General features: G+C 38.0%; 1 protein-coding gene across 27 annotated transcripts in view; it reads right to left on the bottom strand.

Annotated features, from left to right (window-relative positions):
* Nucleotides 1-1,895: 1,895 nt before the first annotated feature.
* The window catches only part of GPHN (gephyrin), a 270,378-nt gene continuing 259,458 nt past the window's right edge, over nt 1,896-12,815 (bottom strand). For 26 of the 27 annotated variants that reach the window (XM_051620187.1, XM_051620185.1, XM_051620181.1 and 23 more), the window contains 6 exons: nt 11,457-11,544; nt 9,312-9,385; nt 7,128-7,192; nt 5,782-5,885; nt 4,833-4,929; nt 1,896-2,911 (listed from right to left, as the gene is read on the bottom strand). In XM_051620187.1, the coding sequence (XP_051476147.1) occupies nt 2,778-2,911; nt 4,833-4,929; nt 5,782-5,885; nt 7,128-7,192; nt 9,312-9,385; nt 11,457-11,544 (562 nt within the window). In that variant the 3' untranslated portion in view covers nt 1,896-2,777. Of the gene's footprint in view, nt 2,912-4,832; nt 4,930-5,781; nt 5,886-7,127; nt 7,193-9,311; nt 9,386-10,719; nt 10,895-11,456; nt 11,545-12,815 lie in introns of those variants that run through there. The other variant, XR_007889566.1, reaches the window with a different exon arrangement.

Here is a 12,815-nt window from a genome sequence, read left to right on the forward strand (position 1 = left end):
AGGTCATTGTAGGATTATCCCAGCCAGATGAATGGGACTCAGAAGGCCCACTGTGTGTGATCATTCCCATGAATAGGTGCTGAAGCAAATGCTGGAAAAAGAAGAAAACTACAAATGTCGGAATACCAACCTTATCTTCAGTCATTGCTGGCATTGCTTCTTCTTGTTAAGCTAGTATTTTGATTGTGCTAAAGCCGTATCTATTGAACTAAAAATAGTGAAAATATTCCTTAGAATGTTTCCATTTGCAAGTATCAGTCCTTGAACCAAAGTAACCACATACTTAAAAATCCATTTGTCCTTGATTTCTTTTCTGAAGCTTCCAACCGTCCCTGAAACTGTGAGTTAGGAGTGTTAAAATAAAAAAGTAACTTGAATTTATCTATTTTTTTCACGTCTATTCATTAATATTACAATAAACAAGGAAAATTCTTCAGATTTTAGGCTTGATAATTGAGGCATAGTTGTAATAAGGAATTATACTGCCCCAGAGTTACCTCTCTAACTCACAGCTCTGGCTTTCAGTGCTAACAAAGGCTGGGCTGTGAGCATCTCTCTCAGAAACTGCAAAGCTTATTTTCTTGCATAAAAATTTGAACACTGGGCAGAGGGAATTACAAAAGACAGTAGAGTGGCTAAAGCAGTTTATATAATCAGTAATTTTGATAAAAAATTATCTTGATTAACCTCCAAATGTTTTATTTGTTACAATGGTAGTTAAAAGTTTCGATGCCAAGACACAGTTTACACAGCACCATGCATTAAACACAGCATTGTGCCAACTCTTCTCTGCCACATTTATTCTGAGTAAGGGTTTTAATGTAAGCCAGACCCAAGGTATTTATGGGTAGGTTTCCTCACATCTCTTTTTTATCTTTGTCTAGCATCTCCAATTGCATGAACATCTTCCCCGTGGTTGTTCCTGGTGTCCTTTGTAAATTTCTCATTTTCATCATATGCACTGCCTATAGCTCCTAACTATGTAATAATCCTTTGGATTATAAAAGGCAGTGTTCTACATTATTTCTCAGAGATGAGTTAACTCTCCTTTCGCCTCCTTCTTCTGTGGTTTATAGTATTGGTACAGTAAATACAGGCTTTCATGAATTTAATTTGGTACCAACTTGCTGCTACATGGAGAGATCTCAAAGGTGGACATGTAGTCTAGAGCAAAGAAATATGATCAGCAAGATGTGTGACTATTTTTCTGAAAGATCAGCCTCTTGAGTGCCTTTGAACACGGTGTATGCCCTCCTGACCCCAAGCTTTGCAATGGCCTGTGCAGGGAGTATTTAGGCTGTTGCACAGCAAACAGAAAAGTTGGGGTTTAGGACCAGCCTCAGTGATGCCCTCTGAGGCTACCGTGGGACTACAGGTCTAGCCCACTGTGGCAGTCAGGATTTAGGTTGATGGGACAGCATTTTACCCATGAACTCCAAAATGCAAAGTGTTGTAGGGCACTGCTATGGTCTTAATTTCAGATGAAATGTGAAATTACCAAAATACAAAATCTGGCAAGTGCTGAATAGTCCCAGCATCAAAAAGAGAATCTCAGGAAAAATAATATGAATGCTCCATGAAATTCCACACAGTGCAGCACAAGGGCAGTTTGCAACTGCTACATAAGGTAGATGGGGAAAAAAAAAAAAGAAGTATGCTACAGCTTTGACTAGTCCAATTGTAACCCCCCCCAAATGCTACTTCCATTTTGTCCCTTGGGAGATCAGTGAGAGAGACATCACTCTGTATTTTCAGTTTGCTCATTATATTGTACATAACGGAAGGTCCTGGATTTCATATACTATTTTCCCTTCCTTCCTGTCCTCTTCCCCACCCAAAATACCCTCTTAAACCACTATTTTTTTCGTTCAAACAACAAGGCTAAACAGGTGAAATTTTAAATAATGATTGAGGATTTTTTTTATTCATTTAAGTTTCAATATCATTACAGAAAATGTTATGGTACAGAGTTGTTTAACATTAGTTTTATTTCTCTGCTCATTTAATTTCCACACGAATGCTGGTAACACTAATATCTGTACAAGATCAGTCTTTGATTTTTTTTTTTTTTTAGTTTTTATTTCTGTACATTTTTAAATGTATTGGTTAAAAAGGCTGTCAGCACTTAAGGAAGCAATCTTTTTGTTTGTTGAAATAAAAGGTATCCAGTTACTGCCCAAGAGTACTGAGCTGGGTGGCTGCTGGGACAAGAGAGATCCCTGAACGCGCAGCAAGGTTAGAAAACCTCGGGGCTTCATTGGGTTCCCAGTGCAGCCACTCTGCTTTTGGCACTGTGCACATCAACACGAGATACAAGATAAAGAACAAGCAGAAGCTCTCTGTGAAGCGGTTATGAAGCATACTAATAAGGGAAATCCAAGTGTTGTCTACACTAGTATAAATAAGCAGACAGCCTTGTTTTAAGAGCATAAGTAGTTGTATCTTAAAGATGAGAAAAAACACAAGTTCTGCAGGCACCTACTGCTGTCTACTAAAAGCTACTGCTATTAGAACTAGCATTGAACACACAAAGCAATTGCAAGGAAAGGAAAAAGTTGCTTTGATATAATCAGAATAAATTTCTTTGTTAAGATTTGTTTTAAAGTGTTTTTTTTTAAAAGGTATTTATTTAAATTCCATTTGAAATATAATTCAAGATGTTGACTATACTGATCAACTTTTATCCAAATCAGAAAAACTAGCTGTGCCGCTGCATATTACAGGATACAGTCAATGATATGTGGACATGCATCAAAGCTTCGATCTTGCTGGTGACATCATAGCCTTCCAATGACCATGACATCCACCACCTCCCCCTTGTGAAGCTCCACATACTGCTCTGTCTTTGGAGGTAGCATCAACAGTCCATTGGCACTGCGCATACTCATCAGACGACTGCTCATCTGATTCCCTACAGAAGAGCGAGACAGAATTTCAGTTAGGTTTTCAGTCAGTTTCAAATGCTGCAACACACCATGTAGGAAACAAAAACTGTTCTTACAAAGATGTTCATGTTGCTAACGTATTCGCAGAACTGGGATCTTGTCATTCTAAGGTGGATGGAAACAGAGAACTCTAGAGAATCCGTCAGGATCTCATCACTCTGGCTCTCAAACTCTCATTCCATTTAATGACTGTTTTTCTATCCAGCCTTCCACATTATCTGGACCTCATATCTTGTCAAAGCAAATTGCTTTTCTGACTTCCTAATCCTATCAAAATTACTTTATGTCTCAATTTGTATACTTAATTCTGATAGTACAAAGACTGAAACGAACACAGTCCACAATGTTTTAAATATCCATTTTTAGAATAAGTTTGATTAACTCTACTCTTCTTTCTGAATAGTCTCATTTAACATTAGTAGCTTAGCAATAGTAGCTGAAGTAGTTGAAGTCTTAGGCTGCAAGAGCTGATGGAGAGTGAACTTTTTGATAAAGCTAATGTTGCTCACACATGACTAAGCTGAATCTGGCAGATGTGAGCAGAATGAAGAAGGACCAAGGAAACAATTCCAAGAGAATGAGATAATTTCAGAAGAAGGCCAGCCCAGCAACAAGAAAACCAGTAAGAAATCAAGAGACCACCAACCAACCAGAACTAAGTGATTGGACCTGGGGATCAGATGCTGCGTGGTAGACGTTTAACTGCAGGGTGTGATCTGGGGTGGGGTTCATTCTCCAGAGGTACCCAGCTCAAGCTGTTACCTGGGAACTAATAAAAGAGGAACCGGAAACCTTTGCTTGGACTTCGCATTTTTCAGTGGGATTCTAGGGTTGGATCCTGTTATGGTGGCTGGCTGCATAAAGCCATTACAAATACCACCTTGAAAGAAAGGATTTCTGTGCGACACTGAACTTCACAGCATGTCCTGAAGATAAAAAGCATCATACTGGTAGTACTGACAAAAAATGGAAGTGCAATAAAACAGTGTGCCCTTTAGCTTCTTGGTTTTCAAACTTTCAGATTGACAGAGAAATCATTCCAGACAGTTTGCTAGCGTAAGGAAGAAAGTGGTGTTCAAAATAAGAGAGTTAAACCAAACACAGCATCATAGATGTAAGTAATATAACTTATACCTGGAAATATGTCAGAGGCTGTGTCATCTTGGGAGTCAATGATAAGAACTTTCTCTGAGTAAACAATAAGACGCATTTGAGCTAATATTTTCCCTGTGTAGCCTTGTATAAAGTGCTTTGTATCGAAACAGTCTGGATGTAGCAAAAAGACAGTTGTTTAGGGACCTGAATATAGAGAAACTGGCAGAGTCAGTTGTCTAGCACTATACAGCTAAAAAAGTATTCAAAGATAGTATTTACCTCAACTGCAGCTGAGTATCCAGAAGTATCCCTAGGTGAAAAACTGTCCAATAAACATCTTAGTCTGCTTTAAGAGAACATACGCAGCCTCTGCTATCACTTTTACTTTTTCAGTTGAGCTAGAATCACACTTCATTTGTATTTTTCCAACCTGTGCCCCAAGTTGTGCTTGTTTAGTACAAACACAAGAGCAAAAGTAAACAAATACACCTGTGAGTGCAAGTAAGCATGGGTGGATGTTTGTAAAAAGCAACGTGTGCACATACTCTGTGTGTATGTAAAGGCAGGCTATCCAGATAAAGAAAGTTTTAATGGTTAAGTTGGTCAGTCATATAATGACTGAATTTTACACTAACATACATATATGCGTGTACACACGCGTGTTGGCAAATCAGTCTGCATAGGGATAGTTATATCAAAAAACACGTGCACAGGTTTGGTTTTTAGACATCTCTGCAGGAAGGCAAGGACCTGTGTGAGTGTGTCTGTCAGTCTGTGCAAATGGGCACTAACCTGTACTCTGTGCCCAAGGTAGTGGTTCTTGGTGATGCCAAGTCAGTATGCACCGATGATACTCTGGGCGGGGGTCCAATTTTACATCACATGATAACTGTAGGAGAAGCAGAGAAAGGATGAAAATGTCACACATTCAGATTGCTTTGTCTGAGATAATGGAATCACCTGCTCAGTTGTTTTCCCTTAAACACAGCCTTTTTAAAACCTTGCATTTTGAGGGTCACTACAGATTGCTCTCTGTTTTAGAGTATTTTATCCGTGAGATTAAGAAAAATCTGGATGTCTGAGGAAGTGTGAAAGAGAGAAGTGGGATAAGCACTAAGAGAAAAGCGCATAGCCAAGAACACTAGGAAAACTATAAAAGGTAATGTGTTCCTTGGTACTTTATTTGAATAAAAAATAGAAGAATAATAGATTATAATAATGTGCCTTGAATCTATAAACAGAGTTAAAATATCCATGATTTCTTGTAAGAGTGAAATGAATAGTTTAAGGGATTTATATTGCTCAGAGTGGGGGTCATTTGGGTAACCCACATATATAAATATTTGAGTTATATAAATAAATAAAACCAGAAAGGCTTTAAAGTTTGTATTTTCTGTTGCTAACACAGAACTATCCAACTATTCAGGTTTTCCCAGATTACTCTGCATGTTTACCACAGGTTAAACAATTTTTTTTTTTAAACTGGAAAGTGTTCTTCCTGCCTGATTGGCAAATGGCTGTCTCTGCATCTATATATCTTGCTCCATTAGATGGCCATCTAACTCTTAGGAATTATGGGACTGAATATTACCATTAACAGAGATTGAGAATGTACCCGTTTTTCCCTTTAACTTGCCAGAACTAGTCTAGGGCTCAGATTCCCCAAACCAGACAGCCTTTCAGCGCACACAGATTCTTCAGCATTTTGAGGGAATTTTAAAATAGAGGACAAGCTTCTTACCCTGGCTTTGATGATGGTGGGCCGAGGATCCAAGATACCCTGCATTTTCCTCAGTGCGGGAACAACAAAGAGATTGCAGGTGACAACAGCTGACACAGGGTTGCCTGTAGGACAAAGAATAGTGTGTGTGGTGACTCCCTCTAGATTTACTCTGTGAAACGCTGAAAGTGATCTCAAGTTTTTACAGCAACTGCACTCTAAAGGACCAGAAAGAGCTTCTCCTGCTATGTACAGGAAATGTTTCGTTAAAACTGGAGTGGCATGTGGCACATTCACTTGTTGGAACTGACTCTCTGGTTGATGGTGTGCTGAAATCCTGCTTTGACCAGAACTGCCCCATGTTCTTCAGGCCTCACTGTTTACCTCTGTTCCTCTACTGCCTTTTGTCTTGCACCTACATTCGCCTGGAGCTGGGGTAGGATTTATTATGCAGTGCTATGGGTCCTAGCTTAGAGGGCTCTTGATTCAGGTTTCCAGGAACTATGGAAAAGCAACTTTCAGTTCCCTAGCAGAGTGGCAAAATGCTGCAGTTCAAATTCTGAGGAGAATTCTACTGATTTATAGATTTTCTGTTGACTTACAAGAGAGGTGTATGACCAATGTCTGTCAAACACCACTTCTCTTACATATCTAGACTTCCCTAAAATAAATACTATGATCCATTGGTCTGGAATAAAATGTACTGCAGTAACTAAAACATGACAGAGAAAAAGCCCTAGAGATACATCTGAAAACCACCAGCTTATCAAGAACCGGATTCCTTGTTTAGTCAGAAATCCATGCAAAGCCAGAGCAACAAGAATAAAAGAAATTTCTCCTGATTTAGGATGACAGGGATTTGTAGCCAGATCCTAAAGCAGATGTTTATTCTGAATGTGGTGCAGCACGCAGGAGGTGAAGTGACGCTGCTGCCCTCTTCTGGTTCCACAGTAAGATCATGATTAAAGAAAATATTCTGTGACATGTTCCTTGGCACTCCTCGGTTTTGTCTCCACTTTCAATACTCCAGGGTGGATGCACTGACTTAGACACATAGAATATTTACTGGGAAGGTGGAGGCAGCTGTTGAAAAAAACAGCCCTGTATAGCACCATTTAAAAAAACCCAAGGAAAATGCTGAATGGAAGAAATCATAAGGCCTGTACACCAGCAAATTCTGAGAACAGGAATAAGAAAAAACTCCTTAGTATATCCCTGTAAGTCTGTCTCTTCTGGAAATTTCTGGGAAATTACAGATACCTTCCTTAGGGATGCCACCCCAGACACGGGTGGCATGAAATGTCACTGTACTGTTTCATGTCTGTCATCTATGCACAGCAACAAAAGTAATCCATGAAACATCTTACCTGGGAGCGCAAAGATTATTTTTCTTACACCATCAATATCCAGAGTTGCAAAAGTTGTTGGCAGTCTATGGAAAAGGAAAGCTATTTAGTATCTGCCCTAGAATTTGACTGAATATTATTATGTTATTATTTAAAACATTAGGAAAAGTGCACTCTCAGGAGTGCTTTCTCTCTCAGCAGTTCATTTGTACCTGCTGTTTATTCCATACATAGTATAATCCTCTCTTTGTGATGACAGAACAATTAGTTCTTTTCAGTACTCAGCTGTGAAGTAGATGATTTTGCTTCTGGTGATTTGCCACACTTCGACCATTACTACCTAGTTTTGTATCTGCTAGAACTAATCAATGTCCTGTGTTACAAGAGGAAGTTGTCTGAAGTTTCTGTTTCAAATGTCTCTAACATAATGGATACCATGTGCCAGATCTCCAAATCTTATAACCAGTGCACAGACTGAGGTACAAAAAAATCAAATTGCTAATTCCTCTTTAGTGGAAACTCTGAGTTCTCATATGAGATTTCAACACCATCATTGGTAAAGTCTTCCAGTACTTTCTTCTGGCAGAGCTGCTAGACAAGATACAGCCTCACATTACTAGCTCAGCAAGCTTCAGATCAAGCAGAGGAATGGTAAATCTCAGGCATCACTGCAGTCATGTAGCACATCCAAATACAGGCATACAAAGCAAATTCTGGCTTCACTCTTGGAACACACTCAAGGAAATTTTCCCCAAGATAGTAATTGCAACGCGTATCTAAGGCCTTTAAAGACATAATTAATTAAAACTAAGACACAGTGTTTGCTGTTGCATTACAGCCAATCAAAATGAGAGCAGTTACATTCTCAGTAAGATTAGATGGCTAAATGTTTTGGTAGCAGTAAGAAATATCTTTCTTGTACCATAAAATGAAAATTATTATTTGGGGAAAATAAGATTTCTTAAAGCTTTTCTGGCTAGTTATTAAAAGTTTATTGCTACAAGTCTACAGAGGTATCACCAGAATAAAGAATTATGTTTGCTTTCAGATAAGCCAGAAATTAACATTCTGAGTTCTCTAGATCAGGTTATCCGTTCTTGTCAGCAGCAAAGGCTGGAGTGCTGCTCTCACTTTTGGGACTTCCCCACAGCAGTATGATGGAGGCACTGAGCAATATCCATGCCTGGGGTACATCCAGCACAGGAAGGAACATGCTTTCAGTTCATTTGTTCCTTTTATTGAAGGGAAGTGGTGGTAGCAGCAGCACAAGCACCAAACCCATGTCTAGTTCTTTACTGGATTGTATGCAAACAAAAAATACTTGTCTTTTTTCACAGCAAACACCTACTTTTTCTGCTACCTGGCAATGGTTATGGGTGAGAGGGAATCATTCCTCAAAGCTGCACTTGGCCTCATGATACTGGACGGTGCCAACCTAACCTACAAACAAACTGCTCTGCATGGTTGCTGAGGGAGAGCTGTAGACATCCTTCTGCTACTGTACTGTGAAAGGGAAGTCTCTATTTTCAATACATGTAGTTTTCATATTCTCTACAAAGCACACTTCTAGAGTCATTAATTAGCAGTGCTGCAGGAAAGGAAAGCAATGCTGAAGCAGTTTTCTGAGGCAAGCTAAAGACATAAAAAGACTGTGTTTACTTTAAAGTTACTATGCTTGATATGCCAATTAAAGAACACTTTGTAAATTAGCTGTCATTCCACCTCTCTCAATAAATTTGTTTGTTTGTAGGAATATGACTTACGCACATTTTGAAGTGAAATGAGATGCCCATGAGGCAAACCAGCAGTTACATGTCCTTATATTTTCCAGTTATTTCATAACAATATCAATATTTGAGCTTTATGATCACATGTGCCCACTTTTACATCATGCTGGTTTCCCCCCCAACCTTATTTACAATACTTATCAGAGTAATATGTCTTAGTGTTAAAAAGCAATCTCTCTGTTTCAGTTAATTTCACCCATAAAGATGATGACTAATCTGGATAGGACTGATTTAGCTTCTTTTTCCCAAATATATTTACCATGTGGTTTATAGTATATTTGGAAAATTGAAATCTGCTGAAGCACTTACATAGGATATTGGTAATATGATATGATATGATATAATATGATATAATATGATATAATATAATATAATATATAGCCTCCACCTATGCTGCCTAAGTAGAAAGATTTCTTACCCTGGTTTCATAAAAACTCTGCCAAAGTGAATCTGTGCATGAAGATCAATATCCAGCACCTGTTTAAGATAGTCCTGTTTAAATTCAAAAAAGAAAATAGATTAAGTAACATCAAAGTGATTTATATCATCTAAGCATTCAAATCAATTAATTCATATCAAGTGAAGACGAAAGACTTTCCATATCCTGAAAGTGCTACAGTCCAGTGGGGAATTTCCAGTATACGAAAGAAAGTATTTTCAAAATGAAGAGGTGAAGAACAGACCCATTTTAGGTCCCAAACCTGACTCCATGAGGACATAGTAATATATATTTACTTAAAAGTCAGCTGCAGCATCAGAATATTAGAGGACCCCACAAATACCTACTACTACTAAAACACTCTCTATGTCACAGATTGAAAAAAAGCTTTTATGGTTCAAAGTTAAGACTTATAATCATCAAGATATTTAACTTTTGCCATGGAAGCTATCTAGCAGCAGAGTCAGAGATCTCCTACTGCTTCTGAAATCAATACTGTACTGTAGAAATCATAGTTTTCCAGGATACTGTCATTATTATAATTTCTTGGGGACATGGTACAATTCACAGTAGTCAGATTTAACAGTCCTTAGAAAGGAAAAACTGTCGGTGGCTTGTGTGTTAGTTCAAGTGAAATGATTTTGCATAAACACAATTGATCGAGTTATTAAAACAAATTGAATTACTTGTTTAGTCTTTACTGAAAATGGCTGCGCTCAACAATGTAGTATCCTGTCTGTTGTGTTCAGTGAGATTCAAGACAGAAGACATAACAGTCATCTGTGAAAAGAAGCAGTAAATCTGAAGCTCCCAGTTTTCCCATCTTTTCTTTTTTTTTTTTTTTTCCTTCTGTGTGTTTGTTGAAATACTCGGAAAGCAGCAACTTTTTTCAGCCAGGCATGAATTCTCAATTATTGATTGTATTACCCTGTTTTTATTTTTTATTTACTTTTGGATGTTCACAGTTATTTAATTTAAACTGGTGAAAGCTCAGTATCAGAGGGTGAACCATCAGTGGAATACAGAGCCTATTGACTTCATGCTGTTGCCTCAAATTCAGACTGGGGAGAAATGAGCCAGAAGGCATAAATGCCTGTAAAATCATTCAGCAGTCCAGTCACTCCCTAGTGTTCCTGTGTCTGCACTACATTGCCATGTTCCCAATTTAAAGACCAACACTTGTCCTTGATTATTCTTCTAGGAATATTGAGGACAATAATGGGATTGAAAGTAATTGGCATTGGTTTAACTAATTATCCATTTTCATGATGTATCCAACAATATGATTTCTACTCAGAATAGTGACAAAAACAGTGCTTGTGTTTGCCATCTCCTAATGACTGTCTTTAGTATCTGTTAGTTATAAAAGGAGAGATGTTTCTTTTACCTGCCAAACTCACAGATTCAGCCTGGGATCAAAAAGTAATCTGAGTTTTCCTTCGCATAAGTCATGATTAATAAATGTCCTGCAGGTTCATCTACGCCCCACCAGCATCTGTGTATCCCTATTTTCTTTGATGGTTTTGGCACAGGGAATACCAACAGGAACTCAATCAACAATTCTGTTAATGATTCAAAAGGCAAATATATCAGCTCACTGTGTCTCATATGTATTGCCTCTGTAGGGCTATCAGGTGCAAAATGTGTTAAAACTATTTTTGAAACAGATACAGCTTTGGCATATTCAGGAAACATCTGCTGAGTAAGAAAGAGCTATTTATATATTCAGGTTGCCATTCAAAGTACTTTCAAAGTATCTTTATTCTATCTACATTTTACCTGTCCTAAAAATAAAGTTGGTTGCCTTCATGTGCTATTAATTAAACACCTTGCTCACCATAACTACATAAATGATTCCTTAAATAAAAGCACAATTGCAAATCACTCACATAAAGAATGAAAATCTTCCCTGTTGTACTGTGTCTACTATAGAACAGTAATAAGAACAAAGGGAATTCTTCTACCCTTGATGACTATTTTCTTAATTAATTCACATTTAAGTGTTCCAAAAAAAGTAAGATACCTTTTTAATAAACATTAATACAAAGGTAGAAGCTCTGATGACAGACTCTGGCTTGAAATTCTTTCATACATTGTAGCAAGTCATACTTAAATTTAGCATACCTTTTCCCCCATAGATACACCTCCTGACGTAATGATCACATCAGCACGGCTGATACCCTCATTTAGTGCATTCAGTAAATCATCTGGGCTACAGGAAAGAACAGGCAAGTAGATTAGTGGCATGGAACTACTACAAGTTATAGTCTAAGTCAGTGCATACAGATATATGCACACACACGTATTTTAAGAAAGACATACAGCTCTAGGATAGTAATAGATCTTTCCCTTCCTAAGACTCCACACTTCTCTGTTCAAGTCAAGAACTGCAGTCTCATGAAGTGCTCAGCACACCGTCTGGTGACACCTTTCTAAGAGCTTTGCAATAGGAACAGTGGGATACTTTAGGTTGGGACTGAAGCACACTAATACAAGTTCCATCAGTGAAAACTGGGAGTAAATATTTTGTTAATCTTCTCCAGCAAAGCCAGCTGTACATCCACTTCATCTTGAAAAACACAATCCACTCTGTTCAAGTGTCTATTTACCTTAATGAGAAGCAGTGCATGGGGAACTATGATATTCCTCCATACAAAGAGTATAACTGTGAATGTGAAGGGCAGAAGCTGAGCATACTTCAGTTTTGGTGTCTTAAGGCTTTTCTATTTCTTTTTTTAGATCTAAACTGGAAACTTTGAAGTGGGCATTAGCTATCTAACAGCAGTACTGATGCTAACACAGAGCTGCAAGGAATGCAGTGGAGAAACTGCTAATACAACTTACACAAGACCAAGGGAATCCAAAAGAATTCCCAATATATGAAATGCATGCTTTGCGTTTGACATTGTGAACTGAGCAGAAGCTGATCAATTGTGTAACTGTACTAATGTTCCTTCAACAGCATGTTCTTACTTAATGATCCTGAAAGTTTTTTATGGGACACTGTTCCTTCTTAGAATGCAACTGAAAGAAAGGGCAATAATGGTGACTGTATAGAGCACTTAACCTGGAATACAGCACAAGTCTTCACTAGTTTTTGAAGGCAACTGGAAAGAAACAAGTCTGTTGTTGGCTACTATCAGTGTCTTCTTCAGAACCATTTTTTCATATTGATTGCCTGAGTAGTAATTTGCATGTAATAAGATATTGCTCAAGAGTTTTATAGAGTTTGTAACAGGATCAGATATAAGTATTATTTAATGCTTGCCAGTGAAGGTATAGATTGTAATGCAGCCAGGAATACATATTCAATACACAGGCTGATACAGGACTTCCTGAAGCTCGATGGCAATCAGACACTCATGCCACTATTACCAGGCACGTTTTCAGTATATTTTTCTCATTAGCTTGTGATGCAGCTGAGGAACTTACCTGGAGCTTGCTCCAGGCTGTTTCGTTTTATCTTGCTCAATTATTTAAAAG

This window comes from Apus apus, chromosome 5 (genome assembly GCF_020740795.1).
Source record: "Apus apus isolate bApuApu2 chromosome 5, bApuApu2.pri.cur, whole genome shotgun sequence".
NCBI classification, from domain to species: domain Eukaryota; kingdom Metazoa; phylum Chordata; class Aves; order Apodiformes; family Apodidae; genus Apus; species Apus apus.